Genomic DNA, 20717 nt, shown 5'->3' with positions numbered 1-20717 from the left:
GGGCCCATAAAATTTCATGGATGCGGGAGGTTGGGGTAACATACAAAGCAATGGGGTTATTACCTCTTTGGCAAGACCCTGAGTCTACCGTATTCCCATCAAGGAATCGATTTAGAGAACTTTATTAGAGTCTGGTAGCCCAGAAAAGATTTGGCGGCTGTAGCGGCTCTTCCCTGACTGATGCTTTTTTAGACATCAAACATATAGCAGCTTTAGAGGGCTACTGGGACTATATAACTGTTCCTGAGGATAGGAAAAGATACCATCAGTTTAGGGTTGACACGTTACCTATCAATACTTACACTGCCAAGTGGCGCAGTGGTTCCGGTGCCACATGTCCCTTCTGTCCCTCTGAAAGGGAAAGTATTGGCCACATACTATTTGTATGCCCTGAATATAAGACACCTAGAAGGTCATGGTTGAGACCCATCTGTCTTCAGCTAGGTATACAAACAGGTCGTGAGGCACTGAGGATCTTACGAACAGGCAACTCACAGCCTGTGGTTATTGCTGTTGCAAAATTCCTCCATCGGATGTGGATCATACGAGTCTGAGGTCTCTGTATATAATGTGTATTGCGAGTTTTCTATAGAGTCGAAATTACTTCTGTGCTTTTAAACCACCTGTATTTTAATAGCTAAAAAAATTTGATTTTATCTAAATTGGTTATAAAATCCATAACTATTTTATTAATTGAATTATTTATATTTTTTAACGATGGAGATCGACTATGTGTATGTACTACTGCTTTTTGGATGCCCTTTGCTGCTGGATATTGTTTTAAACTAGTTATCAATGCAAATTGTCATGTTAATGTGTCTTTTATGATTTTTATCGAAATAAAGACTTTGAATTGAATTGAAAAGTGTTGCAACGCTGTTTCGTTACAGCCATGCATCACTTTTCATTAATGAGACCCGGGAATGTGCCCTATCTTATTGATGGTGTGCATTCCTACCCTGTAGTTTTGTTTCAGGGCAACGCAGCAACATTCCTTGCAGCACTTCTAGCACCAAAACATTCTGAAATGAGGCACCAAGTGTTTGCACCATTTTTAAGACAAGCTATTTTCTGGTCTTAGAAAACTGCCTTTAACTGAATCAAGAGCCACTATTTTGGTTTCACACCATACAAGGAATTCCTTGGAAATACTGCAAAGTGGGGTTAGCAACAGTTTTTGCATGGGAATGCCTACCTTGCATCTCATTTTCCCGTTAACAGAAGTGGTGATCCTAAAAATTCAAGCTGCCGGAAAACTGCTGCTAACTGCAGTTAGTGGCAACTTGTATATACGGCTGTAAAAAACTCCTTGTACATATGCCCCTATGTGTGGACCTTCGAGTACCAACATCAATAAATATTGTCATTCATGCCCAGAGGGAATGGCCTTCTAAACATTTTGGATGGTTCCTCAGTATTCTCCAATGTTTATCATCACGAAGAACTAGCAGAGGAATCTAGACTACTTACTGCATTTGTTACACTTTATAGGGTATTCCGCAACATCTGTTTTTCATTGCGTGATTTATAACACCCTCAGAGACATGGATGCTAATGTTTTCAAGATAGTGTGATAGTCGTCACCAAGAATGCAGAAGGCCATTTCACAGTTCTACATACACCTAAACTCTTATTTTGTGTACTGCCCAATTGTAGTCATATGGTGTAAGTTTATTGTTATTTCGGTTGTGTTCAATAACTTTATTCGGCAAGTTAAAACAGCTCCAAAAAGTACATTAAAGACATCACATGAAACATTATTAAAACCGGTTTGGCTAATCCACGTGATGCTTACATAATAAAATGCCATACATCTAGAAATATATAGAACCAATCACACTTTTCTTCAAATGTATTGCTTTCAATGTAAATAAAGCAAAGTTAAAACATACTTGGTGGTCATTTAGAGCGAGCAAAAACTTAAGAGCATCTTTGTAAGTTCTGATATTCTGTGCGATAAACATCAGTTTGAGATAATAACACTTGTACTGGGAATATAAATTATAGAACAGCATGAAGTGCATCATGCTTTGTTTACTAGCACCACTACATTGGTTCATGGTAGGGGGCAACATCTCATAATAGGAAAGGCTACCAAGTGGTGTACAATTTCAAGTCTAAACCTGGTCAAAACAAAACGATGTTGGATATATTAGTAACACAGGTTACATTTCTTTGATGACCCTCCTTAAGCATGAGAGGCAGGTAAAATACTCTTGTTGGTTTCACCCTCACTGAACCCATCCACCGCTTGATTCTATGTTGTAAAACATTATCTTTAATACATTTCTTAGAAAGGGGTAACACTTGGAGAGTGTAAGACCACGCTGATAATTTAATTAAAGTGCTGAAAATCAGCATATGTATGTTAGCCAAGAGATACACAAACCATTTTCCAGTGCCATACAATCCAATATAGTAGATTTAGTCAAACTGGTTTCTTATTTTGACCAGATAGAAAGCAAGAGGAAAAGCAGTCTTATGGGTATAAAATCCTCCAAATATTGTAGGCCCAACTCATAGTGAGTGATCAGAGTTGAGGCTGAAGCTGTTAAACACAATAAACATTTTAGAAAGGGATTTTCCTCTACTTGTAATAGCTTACTGGGTGCGTAGCCTCTAAGATCAGCCCCATGAATAGCACCTCCTCCCGGCCTTATATATTTCCACCATTTCTTAAATGGGTCGACAACCCAGTGTTGGCTAGAACTTAAAAATTCCATGAGAGGTTCTGCTCATCTTTTCCTTAGTGTTTGAAATCTGTTGAGCCCAAAAACAAGTACTCGTAAATGGAACTCCCAGATAGCAGAAAGAATTAACTTTAGAAATAACAGCAAAATCAATCTAAAATAAACTACATTTAGTTGGCTTGTGACCAAAAACCACAGTAACAGTCTTAGTTTTATTATTAACTATTTTTTAGATGCCATAAAATCCCCAAAACCATTCATCAATCTCTGCAGGCCCACCAGGGTCTCATATAGTACCAAAGCGTCATCAGCATATAATAACACAGCTGTGGAACGCCAAGTGGCACATGGGGCATCAACTTGTATGGACTGCAGAGCGATATCCATGTTAATGAAAAGGGAAAACAGCAAAGGGGCCAGGACGCAGCCCTGACGGATTCCATGCCCCACTTTAAATCAGGGGGAATATTCTTCCAGTGGGCCAGATCACACTTTACTTGATTGGTTCTCATACATACATGCGAAGAAGCTAATAATTGCCTTAGAGGCTCCAAGAAATTGCAGTGATGACCACAGAAGGGCATGGTCAAGTCAGCAAAACAGAGGTATAAAGATCACGATTTGTCTCTAGTATATTTCCCAAATAGGAGCTCTAATTTAACACACTGCTTAATAGTACCTATGCCCTGTCTGAAGCGTAACTGGGCAGAAATTAAAATAGAGGATTCCTGCACCCATTCCTCCAATCTCATATATAAAATGTAACTCATCACTTTTACTGATGAGTCTAAAAGCGAGATTAGACGATCATTCTTGGGATCTGATTTATCACCCTTCTTATAGATAGGTGTGGCTATTGAAATGCCCCAAAAAGTAGAGATAATACTGACAGATGCTTCATTAAACACCCTTGTCAGGATCGGGCCCCATCATTCTACAGTTGATTTAAAAGCTTCTGCTGGTTCCCCATCCGGCCCCAGGGCCCTGCCACTGGCCCTATGATGCACAGCTTGTGTAACCTCATCCAGAGTGATATCCAATGTGAGATGATCCTAGCTGCTCCTCATCCCTAATAGTTTTTTGCTCCCAGTCTCAATATTCTGAGCAAAAATTGCAGAGACATGTGCCACCCATGCATTGCAGGTAATAAAATAATGAAACTCAGGGATGGAGTCATTTTTTAAAAAGGTGGCATTACCATATCCCAGAATAATTTATGATCTTTAGATTCTGCTGCTAATGTTAATTTACAGCATACCTTCTCCTGTAAACCACTTATATTCTAAACGAAGGAGCTTGATTGTGGTATTATTCTGGGGGTAACGGTGTAAAGCCAATTTCAATAGCTGGGAGGCCTGGCTACATGAGTGGTCAAACCCTCACCTATTCTTGGTTCAAGAAGAATTAGAGATACTAGTCTGGAGGGAATTAATGGAGCAAGTAATATGTTTAAAACTAGGCAACAGTCTATTAGGAGCCACCGTATCCTATGTCGGAGAGAATCCTATTTACTAGTTCTTGAAGAATTTTATTTGAGTCTATTCCTGCCAACTTTATGCGCACACCATTGGGCCTAATAGGAATAATGTTATCGGATAGCGATGATACCATGCATTTCAGGCCCCAAAAAAGAAAAGCCAGCATAATTAGGTCATGGTCGCTCATTGGTGATTTGATTATCGTTGGAGTGCCGCACAGTCGGCTGGCAGAGGTAGATACTAGGATACGGTGTATAACTGATGTAACAATAAGTTGTACTTAGAAATAATCAAATTTAGCAGATTCCATTGTCGTTATGGCAGAAATATGTAGAGCCCACCCTGTCTGTGCTACTGAAGCCACATACTCATTTGGCTGGGAGAGTGAAGGACTGAATATTAAAATTCCCGCCCCATAGTAATATAAAGCTAGTTTGTATAGAGCATAAAAAGACATCAAGACCAGAATCAAGTGCACTGGCCACTTTGCTGTGTGTAGAGTCGAAAACATTATTGTAAAAATTAACCAGAACCAAGTTTTTGAAGGGATAGCACCTAGGAAGTAGGAGTAAAACCCCTCAACATATTTGGGAGTCGTACACTATGTTTCCTGTAAGCAAATAGCATCCAAGCTGAAAATGGTATTAGCCCAATCCCATGTTCCCATCTTATTTGAAAGCCCCTGCATGTTCCATGCTTGAAATATATAACTTCAATTCAATTGTGGTGGGGGTATTACAAATGTTTTGGTCATTATGACTAGGGTTAGCATCATAAGTTACGTAGTGAGTGACAAATTCGGAGCATACAACTGGCCTCATGAAGTCACCATTGCCTGGAGTTCAAACACTGAGCATAGCATTGACAAGGTCCATCAGATTATCACCCAAATTGTCCCCCTCATGAGTCAATGGGCAACATATTTTGGTGTAGCTGAGCCAATCATTTTCTTGTAACAAACTCAAAAGCTGAAACCTATTCCTTATACCTAGGGGAGAAGAAAAGGAAAGATCTAGCCTAGTGATTCTCTGCGGTAGTGGGCTGGCTTGATACAGCGGATCGGTGCTACCGAGGTGACTGTAAAAAAAACAATGGGAGGAGAGACATGTTCCTGAAAAATGGTGATGCCACACTGATCTTGCCAGAAATTCACCATAAAAGCTTGGATGCTGAAAATTAATAACAACGCAGTCCCCAACAAAAGTTTTTTGTAATGGCCCTATCCATCCCACTCTCCTAGTTAATAAAATTTCGTGTGCTTTGTCGGCTAGAAAGATATGGTTCTTATTGAGGTAGTGAATGCCTTTGTTCTTTAAAGAGACTGAGGTCTAACTTGATCCAGGGTTCAAGGAGAGGACATTGACTAGAGCAGCCACTTATGGACTGCTGGCCGGTGGGAGGTTAATTGTCATATGATCACAGCAATCCAAATGGGTATGGAAGGCCCCTTGATAAAAGGTTTGCTTCAGTGGCTGGGAGACAACAGATTATAGTTGGTTTGTGTATGGATTAGGCATGGCTTTTGGTGGCTGTGTAGTTGGACCCTGTGGACTATGGGGTTCAAAGTCCCCTCCACGATCATGCTCTGTCATCAACACCTGAGAAGGTGGCCTAATTGGGGTCCTATCATGAGGTCTACCACAACCCTGGTCAGTAATGGACTTAACCCGCCCCTGTGGCGTGGAGGAGTGGACCTTAGGGGTAATATTGCTTATGCTCTGGTTGTTCATATTTTGGCACATGGAGATAACTTTCTCTGTCTTTCCCTCCAGCCAGACAAGCTTTTTTCTAAGCGTTGTAGTAGATGATCCTTAACAGTATCTATCAATTTACAGAGGATAGTAGCCCAGACAGACTCATTGGTAGGTGTGTGATGAGCATCTCCGTCTAGACAAACTGGGCCTGCAGAGGCTACAAGTCTTGGGTTGATGGCAACAACCCTCTGACTTTTCCTCTTCTGTTCTGGTACTGGAGAACAAATTGTAGAGACGGGAGCCATGGAAAGAACTGTTATCAATGTTCCTGGAGGGGAAAGGGGAAGAGGAATATCCTCTTTGGATGCTCTATTGTTGGATCTCTCATCCGGTCTCCGATCCCCACCCAAGCTGGCCACTTGTGCTGTCCCTTCATTGATCTCCACTAGGCCATGGCAATCCCATTGATAGTCGACGCTCCGCTAAGTCTATTTCCATGAGGAAAGGAGCTAAGGTCCTGTTGTACAGATAAATGGTAGCAAAACGCAACAAATATTTTTGTGACTAGTAAAGGATTTTATGAATTCAACGACTTTCTAACAAGTTCATAAAATCCTGCATCATAGTGGGTTGAAATCCTCCATTCTTCATGAATATCAATAATATGGATTGCAAATTACTATTCATTGGGATTGGGTGGGGCATTACAGGGATGGTAGCTGCTCAGGTCAACAGGCCACCCTGTCTGTGACTGCTTTTAAATAAAGTATACATTTTTTAAATGCAAGGTGATTTCCTTAGCGGACATTGGATGCCATTTAAAAAGAAAACCATTCATTTAGTTGACAGTGAAATTGGGAGTCACTGCCATTCACCAACATTGTTTTTTTATTTCACAAAGGGGAAAGGATCTCAAGGGGATTCCTTTCTTTTTGTAAATGGTTACTACCTTTTTTGAGGTTCTGCTAACTTCTCAAGGTTTTGCAACAGAATTTTGGTCGCAAACAATTTATACAAATCATACTGATTCCGTATTTCCAAGGGAAACCTTCAACACACTCCTTCCAGATACCAAATCGGTATCCATTTGCAAACCCATTTCGAGAGTAAGAAACAATTCCTGACTCCTTAAATCAGATACTACACCTGCAATAGACTTTCTACCGTCACAAAGACTGAATCGGAGTATTTGAGACTGTAAAAAAATGTTGTATGCTTGGCTCTTACATCCTTTATGTGTATGGAGCACAAGCTAAACAATTACCTGTTAAATCTTAAACATTGCTCATATCTAGATAATATCAAAGGGTTATCAAAAAGGATCAAATAAACCACTGGAGAGATAAGATCCTTTCATCCAAAATGTAATGTGTGATGTATTCCAATCCACCTGCCATTTTGTTTCCTTAATTGGTAATATGCAACAAGTACACATTAAGCTACATATAATAAGACTTATTTTCAGTCTAGATTCTATAAGGAAACAGACCATACTTAAGTAAATTCAAATTCACAGTGCTTCAAGACATCGCCCTTCTACATAATCACATCTGAGTCAGCACAAAATATGCCACCTGCTGTCTCATCTCGTCTAGCACTCATTTTTCACTTTCATCCTGCAAATATTGAGAAGGCAATAAACCCTGCATTACCCCCACAATCTTTAAAAGAGCTAAAGCCACTGATGCCAACATGGACGTTATGCCAGGGTTGATAGTTTGATCATTCCTGGACATTTATGCACCAAAAATACAGGGGATTTGTAATGCATGTTTGCACAGAGAATGGTTCCTCAAACACAAATAGGGGCAGATTTATGTTAACTGGCGCATCCCCAGGGATGCGCCAGTTAACATGCGCCACAGTGCACCACAGCTCCGCCACCCTTGGTGCGCCGCATTTATGATGCAGCGCACCATGGGGCAAAAACGGCACAGATGCGTGACGCATCTGTGCCGTAAAGGTGACGCATTGCTGGAGTTGCGTCGCAAGCGCGACGCAGCTCCAGCAAGGCTCGGGGGTGCCCCATCTCCACAATGTTGCGTCAAGACCTACGCCTGCTTCAAGCAGGCGCAGGCTTTTGACGCAGCATTGGCCTGAAAGTGACTGAGTGAAATCTTATAGATTTCACTCAGCCACTTTTGCGAGGCGCACCTGCCCCGGAACGCCCACCCTGCGCCGGAACGCCCACAAGCGGCGCAGGGCTTTACAACGTGACGCATCTGCCTAGATGCGTCACGTTGTAAATCGTTCGTAGGGGTGCGCCACGTTTACGCCGCCTTGCGTGACGCAACAGCGGCGTAAACGTGGCGCAAGTGCCTCATAAATCTGCCCCATAGTTCTTACCCCCACTCCAAATTCAATTAGGCAACCACTGATCTGGGTGATTCAGATGCCTCTCATTCTATATTAGCGATACACATTGTGTATCACTGAAGATGATAACCTTCTCATGTTGGCAACACTATATTTTTTGTAGGCATTTAACATGCAAGCCCATTCTATAATGATTGTCTTGGGTCAGATAGAAAAGGTAAATGGTTCGATTTCCTTCTCTCCTACTATTCACTGTTTTCTGGGATTCTGCTTTGCTTGCTCAAAGAAGTAGTCTGTGAAGCCCTTAGAAATTAGCCCCTCTCTTCCAGCCTTCATTAAGCCATGCATCTGTCATGAATTCTCTCTGCAGTATCAGTTTACAGCAGAAAGCACAAAGATTGTCCTAACAATAACTGGAGATTCTGGTCAGTATGGTAAAATGTGCACCTCCGTTCAAGGATCCACCATTTGGACAGTTGGTTAGAACTTTTTTGGGGATATAAAAACGGACTATATTTATTTTCGGATTCCAGATAAAAGACAATCTTTGATTTTGTTGTTATTCCAATCCACCAGCTCCCAATCTTTTACCACTTGAAGTGATAGGTGACTAACACCTAACCATATAACTTAACGCAGACTGTAACTTAAAATATTTAGACTTATATTCCCAGTTTAATAAAGAGCATTCATCTCATCTCATCACAATGCATTTGAGCGCTGAACTGGCAGGGGTAGTTGTGAATGTAGAATAGATTACCCTTCTTCTGTCCTTCTTAGCTATGTTTCTCATCGCCATAACTGCATCCACTTGAATACTGTAAGGAAGTTGGGATGCTCCGGGTGAAAATCCAGGCAAGAATTTCTGAATGAGTTTAATGCATGCCAGCTGTCCTGCATTTCCAATTGCCTTAAGTGACAGTATCATGTTGCCTTCATTGCCACTACTCAGAGCTTCTAGTGCAAGGTCATGGAGAGGCTGAAACAAGTAATAAAACATAATCTCCAATTAGATCATACCAACTGCCAATTCCTTTTTACATACTGTGGAATTCATTGGTTCATGGTTTAGTAAAAGATAATAAAAGCCTAGATCTTGCGGAGGAACGACATAGCAGTAGCATGAAAGATGTTTTTAATACACTTGAAACACGTTGCACACCAAAGCTGCAGTTTTACAATTGTCTAAATACAGCTCCTATTTACCAACAACTAAACAAGTGGCCTTCAATGGCAGGCCACTCTATAATTTCCCAATCTTTCAAATGCATTTATGATTTGATGAAGCAAGTTTTCTACTCCACTAATAAGGATATTATGAAAGTGTTAGTGCCCTACACATTGTTCCATCCTCACCGCTACATGATCACTGCTCCCCAAACATTTTTTCCGAGACTCTTTGCCTTATAGATATGACCAATTTTACATTGTGGTGAAAGTCGCAGCGAAGGTTTTTATGCTCATATTTGCAAGACTCTATTAAATATGCATTGCATCATAGACAATCAAAGCTGCCTTTTTTGGAAGAATTCAGATGCCCTTTCAATTTCTCAAATAAGGTAGCTTTTGCCCATAATAGTGTATACAAACCAAAGGTAAGTTGTCAATGGTCTAAACACTAGTCCATTCAGATAAACTGCTACGTACAAATACTTTGAGAGGTGTGTGGCAATGTGAATAAAAACGTCTATACATGTAATCCACATTTGAGATGAGTGCACAGTGTGAGGTGCAATCAAATCATGAACTTCAGTGCATTCACTCACCTGTTTGATTGGTGACACCACAACTGTGGCTACTGCCTGGTTGGTACTTTGCTTTGATCTGCGCTAGATTCATGGAAGGTGACTAAGTCTCCTATTTCTTCACAGTGCAAATAACCATGCAGTGGAGAGTATTGTGGTTTGCTTTGTCTCATCAGTCTAGCAGTCCTGCTGGAATGTCTGGTACACTCTGCTTGCCGGAGTTCTGTGCCTAAGGATATGATTAAGGCAGGAGTTTTGTCAGAAGCATGGAGGGCTGTTTTGCACACTTCCACCCAGATCGATGTTTGGAGAGTGATCTGCCTGTGACTATCTATTCCATGATGACTGTGTTTCCAACCTTTACCTTAAAACTGTCCCAAATGAAAATAATGATACTATATTTAGAGAATTGCCCCTTATTCACGTTTTTGTCTCTTGTTGAACCATTATTACAATGTGTCTTGAAGTTGTTGCTCCAGGATTTCTTCTCTCTCCAGCATCTGCCCAACAAACAATTTGAGTTTGTTCAATGCCTGCTCATTCATCCACTAAATCTTATTCATTCATGTTCTTGCCTGGAGTTTTTGTCATCTGAAGTTTTCCTTCAGTTGTGGAAGTTTCTAGCAGAACCTGGTATTTATACATGTAATTAAGGTGTGGACATCTTCCCTAATAAAATGAGTTGACCATTCCTTAGGCACACAAAAGATCATTGGAGCACAAAATCCTAAATTTAGTTGCTTGTGTTCAGCAATAAATTGAGGATCTTCAGTAGGTCTGTGTTGAGCATGCTGCATTGCTACCTGCTTTGTGCACATATGGTTCGTTTTGCTTTTTCCCATGTAGTTTATGCTTGATCTAGATAAGTTGAAGCATTTGATTGGCTCCTCTTAGACTCAACTATATGTTGGATGATGCCACTGGTGCCTGCCACTTATCCTAGCCTCAATAATAATTCTGAATTTCTGAGACATTTTAGGAAGTGTCTTGATCATGCGTTTTCCGCTCAAGAAGCTTACTGTGATATTCGACAATGTAACCAAGATGGACCAAGACGTATGACTTAGTTGGTGGCAGCTTGTTAGGGAACAGTTTGGGTAACCGGAGACAAACAACTCTATTTTGTGAGAGGCTGAAGGAAGAAATTAACATAAGAGTTGATGTGAAGCATTCAAACAATTCCCTTCAATTATTTGATTGATATAGCATACACATATATTTCTATTCCTGTCACCATTATTATGTATCTCATAAAGAAACACTGTTTTGACATAATAGCAATAGTAAATTATGCCATAATATTAGGATTTCTTATGGCTAGAGAGACACAGCCCGTACGCAAATAAGACTAATCAGACATTATTTAGGTCCTCTTACAATTGTCAAGGCTATTGCTGTAACTCTAGAGAATATTGTTCACCAATTTTTTAAGGTGGAAGTTCCACAATGTCAATGCTTGCTACCAGGTTACAAAGATGTATTCAAGAAACTACCCGTTTTCTACTTCACACCACACAGAGAGTTTAACTGCAAAATTCCAACATGGCTGGATGCCGCAGTGTCCCCTTGATTGGATATACTCTTTGTTTGAACATGAGAATGCAGCCTTAAAAGAGTGACTAAAAGAGAACGTGGAATACTGTCTATTTTAGAGCTCCAGCTGGTGCTCATGACTTATGACTCTGCATAGATTATCAGTGGCTAAACAAAGTTACTATTCAGGATAAGTAAAGTAAAAAGTAAAGTCCACATTTGTAAAGCGCACAATCACCCGTAGGGGTCTCTAGGCGCTGGGGGCCGTCGGGAAGATTAAGCGAGCTATTGCCCAGAGTCACATGGTGCTGGGCTAACCTGCCGCCGGAGCCGGGGATCGAACCCTGATCCCCAGATTCCAGCGTCAGTCGCCCTGGCCGCGGCGCCACACCTCTCCCACTAAGCATCCTTTACCCTTCATGAAGTCAACTTTTCAAAGTTTTACCTTAGGTGGGATTTTAAACTCCTTCCTATTAAGGATGGAAAAGAGTGGAAGATGATCTTTCACACACCCTTTTAGCATTTTGATAATTGTTTGATGCTCTTTAGATGGTGCAATCTGCAAGCAGTCTTTCAGAGGTACGATTGACGAAGCGGACATTTCCATGATACCAAATATATATGATTTCAGGCCTATAGTCTTCTTTGAACTACTAATGAAAGACACAAGCAGAAATCCACAAAATGGTCGCACGCTCCATTCTGTGTGTCAGTCAGCTGCAACGTGCAAGCAACGCAAGGCTTCCGAGAACAAACCTGCCAGCTTCCAGCTAGCTATTGCAACACGCCACATTTTCAGTAAGTCGTGTCGACATGACCTGCAGGCCTACGTGCCAAGTCCACGTACACCAGAGACACAGATTTCACCTTTAGGGGAAAACCCAAATCTGCTCTTGTGGATGACACATGGGCAGTAACATTAGGGTATAGGCACACTTCGAGCCTTAAAAGGGTATCACACCACATGTGCACTTCACTGATTGGTCCAGCAGGTCATAGCCTGATCCAGATTACGTATGCTATGATGACCATCCTGTGGGGGCATATACCTATAAAATGTCTCTGCACTATCATACCAATTGGACACTCAGTGAGCTTTGCTGAGGTCTCCGTGTGCACGTATTTTGCATTCTGTTTTGCATTCTGATTGGTTGGGTTCCCAATAAATCTTGAATACAAATGTACTGAGAGCAAATTGTTTATTTTACTGTTGTCATTGACCCTTTTATTTTGCAGTTAAATACTGAGCTTCTACACGATAACCATGTGTTTACAGACTTTCAACAACCAGAGTATGATAATTTACTTCCAAGATATTGTCATGTTATCAAAACATCTGGATGAACGTCAGATACATATTACCTTTTTTCTGGACCAAACTATGGGGTCCATTAGGATGGCGGACGGTGGCGATCTGTCCGCCATCTTTACCCATCCGCCACCTTTCTTCCCCCCGCCATATTACAACGGTGGGGGGGACCGTGGAGGAGGGGAAGACCGACCGCCGCCGCGGAAAAGGCCTGATATGGTGGTGGTGTCTATCAGACACCGCCAGCCATATTAGGATGGCCTGGGAGGAATGCCTTTCCGTGGCGGCATTTTTCCGCCACGAAAAGGCATATGCTTCCTGCTTTGGGAGCCCGTTGCAGGCCCCCAGGGTGAAGGGGGATGTGGGGTGCACATGGGGGGTACCTATGGACAAAGTCCGTCCGCCATCCTGTCGGGGGCAGGTACCGTCCGCCACAAGGGCAGAGGAACTGTGCCCCCAATTAGGATGCACCCACCACAGTGGCGGGTTGCATCCCGCATTTTTAGCATTGCGGCGGACGGTGCTTAAAGCACCGGCCGCCACAATGTGAAAAATGCTTGTGGTGCATTTCACAGCACAACATGACAGGCACCGCGCGGTGCCTGCCATGTTGTGCTTTTAAACGCAGGGGGTACCATAGGTGCACCACAAGCATTTTTCACATTGTGGCGGCCGGTGGTTTAAGCACCGTCCGCCGCAATGTTAAAAATGCGGGATGCACCCGCCACTGTGGTGGGTGCATCCTAATTGGGGGCGCAGTTCCTCTGCCCTTGTGGCGGACGGTACCTGCCCCCGACAGGATGGCGGACGGACTTTGTCCGTCCGCCATCCTAATGGACCCTTATGTCAGCACCATCTATACTGAAATCCCAAAGAGTGGATCTGAGAAGGACACCATTGAGCATCTACTGTTTAAACTATCATTTAATGGTGTGGTCATGAATCCTAACCAGATCTGTTATCTTAGATTGGCCACACAGATTCGGGGTCTGGCTCACTTGTATCATCAATTCTTCAAGGCTTATGTTTAACACATTTCTTATGGGTTGAGGAAGGAAAACATACAGAACCATTTTCAGCGGACTCACTGTCAAAAAATCACATTGCAAATATTTAAGGAAGACTTTACTCAGTGTTCAATGCAGAGGCACCTGGATGCATGCAAAAATTAGTAGTACAATCTGATAACTCTGAAAAACCTATGCAAATGGTCTTGCTGCAAAAGCAAGATGACAATAGTTTGGAGTAGCTCTTTACTACTTGTCTCATGTGCTCAGTCGGAGTGAATGTAAATATTCTATTCTCAAAAAAAAAACTGCTGGCCATGAAGAGCGCGTGTGAAGATCAGAGACCTCCTTTAATAGGTTCATTCAACACCTTTTTGATTGATATTTGCGACCATGAATATCCACACTACCTATCAAAGTTTTGCTTTTTACACTTGTTGTGACCCTTTCTAGCGGACAACTGTTATTTCTAAAAATAACTAAGATGTGTTTAAACACTAAAGTTAGTAAAAGGAATGGTAATTCGTCAGTCATGCCAAATGACTGACTGAGTGACCAGTGCATCTGGCTATTGCCATACGTTAATTTAGTTTAAATATTTGTGAAACACAGAATACAATAATTTTTGGTAAGACTTGGGGCCAGATGTATGATGGTATTTAGCATGAGGAAACAGGTTTGCGACCTGTTAAAATCATGTGGCCAATGTACAAACACTATTTTGCGAATGACAAATAAATTGAGATTCGCAAAATAGTGTTTAGCGACTCGCTATTAGGAAGGGGCGTTCCCTTCCTAGTAGTGACCGCAAAGCCATGTACCAATGTTTTGCAACAGCAATTGCGATCGCAAAACACTCGCTTGTGACTAACTCGGAAATATTTATTAAGGGCAGGTAGTGGTTACATTTTTTTTTATTTAAATGCATCCCATTTTCCTATTTAAACCTGCTTTATTGAAAAGTTTACCTACTGAGACACCTACAGAAGGAGATATACTTTTAGACACTTACCAGAATCTACTTATACATGCAGCAGACTAAAAGTTAGTTGCAGACACACCTATATAGCTCTGTATTCCATAACACATAGGTATTTGTTCAGTCTTTTACATACACATTTAGAGAGCCATAGAGGTACTAAAACTGGCAGTCGCATACTGACACATTTAATTAAACATCTCATGGCACTGATACAAGTGCCCTCCCACACTGACTCACATATGTCGGAAAATAGTGGCACAACCTTCTCAACCATGCATAGAAATAGCACATCAGACAATGGTGATATTGAGTAGTGCATATCCTGCTTCAGCACTTTAACTGCAAGCTTCACTTGGCATGTAATAGCTGTTTCTCAAGTGTCAAACCCACGTTTCTGCCCAATATAATATACTTCTAAGATAAGCTGTAGGTATGCCAGAAAGCATGGTGCTTTGTATTTAAAAGATTAGAAGATATTGTTTTGAGTTCAATAATTTACTTGTACACAGGCAGGTCTTGATGTCAAGTACTATATACAGTATGCCACCTCTAAAGCAACTGGCACAAATATGCAGAATAGAATAGATCCTCTTTCTGACCTTCTGAGATACCTGTAGAAGGATATATATATATATTTAGTCACTTACCCGAAACTACTTATACATTAAGCAGACTGAAAGGCAGTTGCAGTCACACCTACATAGCTCTGTATTCCCTAACACATTCACTGAGGTGTTTGCTCAGACACTTACACACATATTTAGAGAGCCATAAAGGTAGTGAAAAAGACAGTCACATACTGGCACATTTAGTTAAACATCTCATGACACTGCTACAAGTGTACCCCTACACTGACATACATATGTAGAAAAGTAGTGACACAACCTTCTCAACTATGCAGAGAAATAGTCCTTCAAACATGGGTGACGTTTAGTAGTGCAGACCCTGTCTGTGTATTTTCCCTACAAGCTTCACTTGCATGTAATAGCTGATTCTCAAGTGTCAAACCCACGTTTCTGTACATGTAATACACTTCTAAGATAAGCTATAGGTATGCTATATAACCTGGTGCTTTGTGCTTAAAAGATTTAGAGAGGTTATTTTGAGTTCAATAAGTTACTTGCGCACTTACAGGCCTCTATGTCAAGCACTCCAAAGACTATACTCAGGGGATCCTAGATTTCGCCAATGTCTACCCTATATACTTCACCTAATATTTGAGAGTGACTTGTCAGGCCTATCCTATGCATCAAACCATATTCTCAAGACAGGAGTGATCCTGCAAAATATAACTGCAAGGGAATTCGTGGACAAAGTTGAAGGAAAAGATGACAATATGGAAAACAACTTGATTGATTTGATGGCTTGCCAACGTGGCACCAATGAATATTAGTATTGTCGTTAAAGTGAACTAAAAGGAATGTTGAGAAACCTAGGATCACCGTCTTGGTTCCTAACACTCAGTTGTGCTGAGTACGCATAGGTTGACCTGCCTGAATTCCAGTGAGAGCAAACTAAAAGATCAAGCGATGATGACTTTCATCTGTAACAAAACAAATCCTCCTCTTGTTCAAGTAACTGATTTCGTTTGCCACAAAGAGTGCCAAGCTAGAGGTAATCCACATATTAACATGCTGTTGTGGGTAAAAGATGTTCCAAAATTTGGAACAGACACTGATGCGTCTGTCTTGTCTTGCATACAACAGTATGTAGCATGCGCTAACCCAAACGGTGGTGCAGTGTCAAACACATATATGTGAAAAGTAATGTACTCGAAAATACATATGAAAAGGAAAAGTTTACAAAAAATGTTGTTTTGGATTTCCACAATCTGTCATTTCAGAAGGAAGAGTCAAAAGCTTTTTGTCTGCAGTCAGACATACACTGACATGAAAATCACCCAAAAATACATACAGCCTGAAAAGAGCAGAGGCTTCCAAGCATATCAATGAGTACAGCCCTGTGATTCTGAAGATATGGAATGCAAATATGGATCTACAATTTGTGGCAGACAACTCTATCGCTCTTGCTCGCTACATGACTTCATATATAACAAATTCAGAGAAAAAAGAAATGTGGGAGGAGATTTCTTCAGAAAAGAGTCTTACCAAAACATTGTACAGCTTCAGCTTGAAAATACTTTCCCACAGAGAAATAGGTTCTAATGAATGCTTCGACAGGTTGAGTTTGGCTAAGTTGTTCCCCAAGTCAAGAGGAATTGTATGGATAGGCCTAGGCCATGCAAACAGTCAAAATAGAGTGCTAAAGCCTTTCCCAAAAATACAGTATCTTACAGAATTCGGTTGAGAAAGAAGAGATATTATGAAAACTAACATGCTGGATACTTACTACCCTAGAAGGAGTTCTCATCTTCAAAATATGTGTCCATATTAAGTACTCCACAACTACACATATAGAAGGAGTATAACTGAAACATAGAAGAAGGAAGATGTGGATCACTTAGATGTGACGATTGTTTGGTCAGACGCAACAAAAGGAAATCTAATTAACCACTGAAAGCTTGGTTGCCAAACCTAGGAGAGAAGAGAGTTTTTATACTTGGCACTTTTGTAGTTGTTCAAGTCATGATGCACACAATCAAAAATGCTTGGATACTATGACTGTTACAAAAACTCTTTGAATGTTGCAAAAGACACCATTGAGTGCTCAGTATTTCCACCCTACCTACAAGTGTTGAAAGATGAGATTGAACAGGAAGAATCCATTGCTGCTGAGATAACCAAGGAGAGTTCACAAAACAGACAGCGTTCTGCACCAGTGAGTCAAGATCCTCTTGGAGAACCAATTTTTCAAAATGAAGTAGCTATAGCTATTGATGAGGTGGAGATGGCAATGCAGAGAGGAAACTGTGGCGTTTGAGCACTTAGTAAAACTACTGAAAAATTAGCACAAAGAAATTTACAACAAAGTTAAAGTTGAAATAGAGCATGGATTTTTCCATGAGAGGAAACAGTGTGATTGTTCTTCTTACTCACCAATATTACTAGACATCAGTGTTTAAGCTGGCATTGGAAAAAGCTTTACAATTCAAGTTCTCACAGGATATCTACAGAGGACTACAGAATCAAATTTGGCATGTGTAGTAACAGCACAAACAGGATTAGCTGCACATAATGTTAAAATGTATTACTTTGCATTGCATACTAATGCAACATGTTAACAATGACAATAAACTGGAATACCAGAAACTATCTGGTGAAGCTTGCTATGAGGTATCAAGAGTATTGACAAAATTGAAGCTTTTAATCAGTGATGAGGTCAGCATGGTATACAATGTAATGCTATCTTTCATACACTTAAGAATGCAGCAGATTTTAAGAACAAACTATGCTGTGCACTTTGAAGGAAAGCATTTAATAGTATCTGGTAACGTACTGCACCTCACCTCCATAAAAGGACAACCTGTTTTCCAAATAGTTGCACATAATGAAACAAGAATTTCCACTGGGCAATATAGGCAATGTAAATATTTGGTTTTGCTTTGAATACAAGGAACTAGTGAAAATTATGTGACAAGCATCTGATGTAAATTATGCAGATATACTGGAAGACATTAGAATAGGCGATTGGACTAAAGAGGGTAAACGTGCTTTGGAAAGTTATCTTATCTAGAAACGTTTTCCATCTAATAATTTAGCAGATGGACTAATGCACAATATCATTGATGAACAGAAGTTTATAGTTTGTTTAATCAATCAATCAGGGGGTTCATATAGCGCACTACTCACCCGTGAGGGTCTCAAGGTGCTGGGGGGGGGCAGCTCTGGATCAGTCGAAGAGCCAGGTCTTGAGGTCCTTCCTGAAGGTGTGCAGGGTTGGGGAGTGTCTGATGTTCATGTGGAGTGCGTTCCATGTCTTGACTGCTATGTAGGAGTTGGCTCTCCCACCTGTTCTGTTTCTGTGGATGCGGGGACCTCTGCCAGGGTGAGGTCAGTGTGTAGCGGAGGTTCCTCTTGGGTACGTGGAAGGCTGCTTTCTCGTTGAAGTATTTGGGTCTGATGTTGTTGAAGGATTTGTAGGCATGGGTGAGGAGTTAGAAAATGACCCTTTTCTCGACGGGGAGCCAGTGGAGGTCTCGCAGGTATTGGGTCATGTGTTTGTGATGCAGAGTTCCGAGGATGAGTCTGGCAGCGGCGTTCTGGATTATCTGGAGTCTGTGTAGTACAGTTCTGTTGATTTCAGCGTATAGGGCATTGCCGTAGTCCAGTCTGCTAGTTATGAGTGCGTGGGTGATGGTCTTTCTGCTTTCAGGGGGATCTATTTGAAGGTCTTGTGGAGGATGTGCAGGCAGTTGAAGCTATTGGAGGCGACGGCGTTGATCTGGCAGTTCATGGAGAAGGAAGAGTCAAGGATGATGCTGAGGTAGGAGTGGGTGGATTCCTGAGGGCAGAGGGGCACCAGGTATTGTCCTAGGCGGAGTTGCAGGATCCAAGGATGAGGATCTTGGTCTTCTCTGAGTTGAGCTTCAAGCAGCTGTCTTTCATCCAGGTTGCCACATTCTTCATTCCTTGCTGGAAGCAGAGTCTGGTGTCTTCAAGATTGTTTGTGAGTGAGAGGATGAGCTGGGTGCCATTGGCATAGAATACAATGCTGAGCCTATGCTGTCTGACGTTGGTGGTGAGGGGGGCCATGTAGATGTTGAAGAGTGTGGGGCTGAGTGATGAGCCTTAGGGCACTCTGCAGTTGATATCAGTGGGTTCGGAGAGGAAGGGAGGGAGTCTGATCCTCTGGGTTCTGCGGGAGAGGAAAGATCGGATTCAGTCGAGGGCGGCTACTTGTATCCCTGTGTAGTGAAGTGTGGCTGCAAGGTGCAATGAGATATGGTGTCGAAGGCTGCGGAGAGGTCTAGAAGAATGAGGGCAGCGGTGTGTCCCTGGTCGAGTAGCAAGTGGATAATAATAATAATAATATGGAAGCTTATAAAGCGCCTGGTTACGCACACCGGTGTGTCCCCCACGCTATAGTGAGTGCCAGCGACAATTACCCTCCCCATGCTCAGGTACAGTATTATTGTAGGAACAAAAACGTTTTAAGATTAGCTCTGAACCTGGCCTCTGAGGGTTCAAGACGAAGCTCCAGCGGGAGGTTATTCCAGCTCTTAGAAGCTAGGAGCCTGAAGGACCTACCCCCTATGCGGGCCTTGTTGATTTTAGGAATCGTTAACAGGCCAGTACCGGAGGATCTGAGCGACCGCATAGGCCTATATGGTGCAACAAGGCTCTGTGTGGGATGTCGTCAGTAGCAGCGAGGAGAGCGGTATCGGTGCTGTGGTTGCTGCGGAATCCAGACTGGGAGGCGTGTAGGATGGAGTTCTCTTTGATGAAGGTGGTCAGCTGGGCGTTCACAAGTTTCTCAGTGACTTTGGCCGCGGAAGGGATTTCAATGCCAACACTTCAAGAGTGCTCAAAGTTTAACGAACAATTACTACAACTGGAAAAGAAAATATTTTGAAAATCACAGCTATTGATAACATGGGATATTGGGGCATCCCAATACTGCTCAAGGATAAACAACAAGTAAAATTGAATGCGTTTGAAAAGTCTGTATTGAAAACTGCAGGATTAGGAAAGAATTTTAGTGTCAGCAAAAAATTTCGAGAAATTTTGCACCCAATTTTAATTAAGAGGAAGGGTTAGTAAATCGTGCAATGGGTAAAGCGATTGGTTTTTATTAATTTCACAAACAGAGATAAGGTTGAATACTAGGCTATGAAATGTGATCAGATTTATGATGTGAAGTAGATTGGCCAATGTGTTGTATAACTTTGACTAGTGAAAGGCTTATATGCACACCACCAGCAGTTCACACTGTCTCTAGCATATGCTGTAATAGTCTATAAATAACAAGGTGAAAGTGTAGATACAGATTTTGATATTATCAGAAGTACTGTATTTAAAGAAGGAATGTCATATGTAGCATTGTCGTTAGTTAGAATTTTTTTG

General features: G+C 41.5%; 1 protein-coding gene across 1 annotated transcript in view; it reads right to left on the bottom strand.

Annotated features, from left to right (window-relative positions):
- The window catches only part of LOC144766461 (vitellogenin-1-like), a 1095729-nt gene that overhangs the window by 662288 nt on the left and 412724 nt on the right, over positions 1 to 20717 (bottom strand). Inside the window, exon 11 of the mRNA XM_078650353.1 lies at positions 8939 to 9157. Coding sequence (XP_078506479.1) covers positions 8939 to 9157 — 219 coding nt within the window. The remainder of the gene's footprint in view (positions 1 to 8938; positions 9158 to 20717) is intronic.

This window comes from Lissotriton helveticus, chromosome 1_1, assembly GCF_964261635.1.
Source record: "Lissotriton helveticus chromosome 1_1, aLisHel1.1, whole genome shotgun sequence".
Classification (NCBI taxonomy): domain Eukaryota; kingdom Metazoa; phylum Chordata; class Amphibia; order Caudata; family Salamandridae; genus Lissotriton; species Lissotriton helveticus.
The sequence above is the reverse complement of the archived record's forward strand: the minus strand, read 5'-3'. Positions and strand labels throughout refer to the sequence as shown.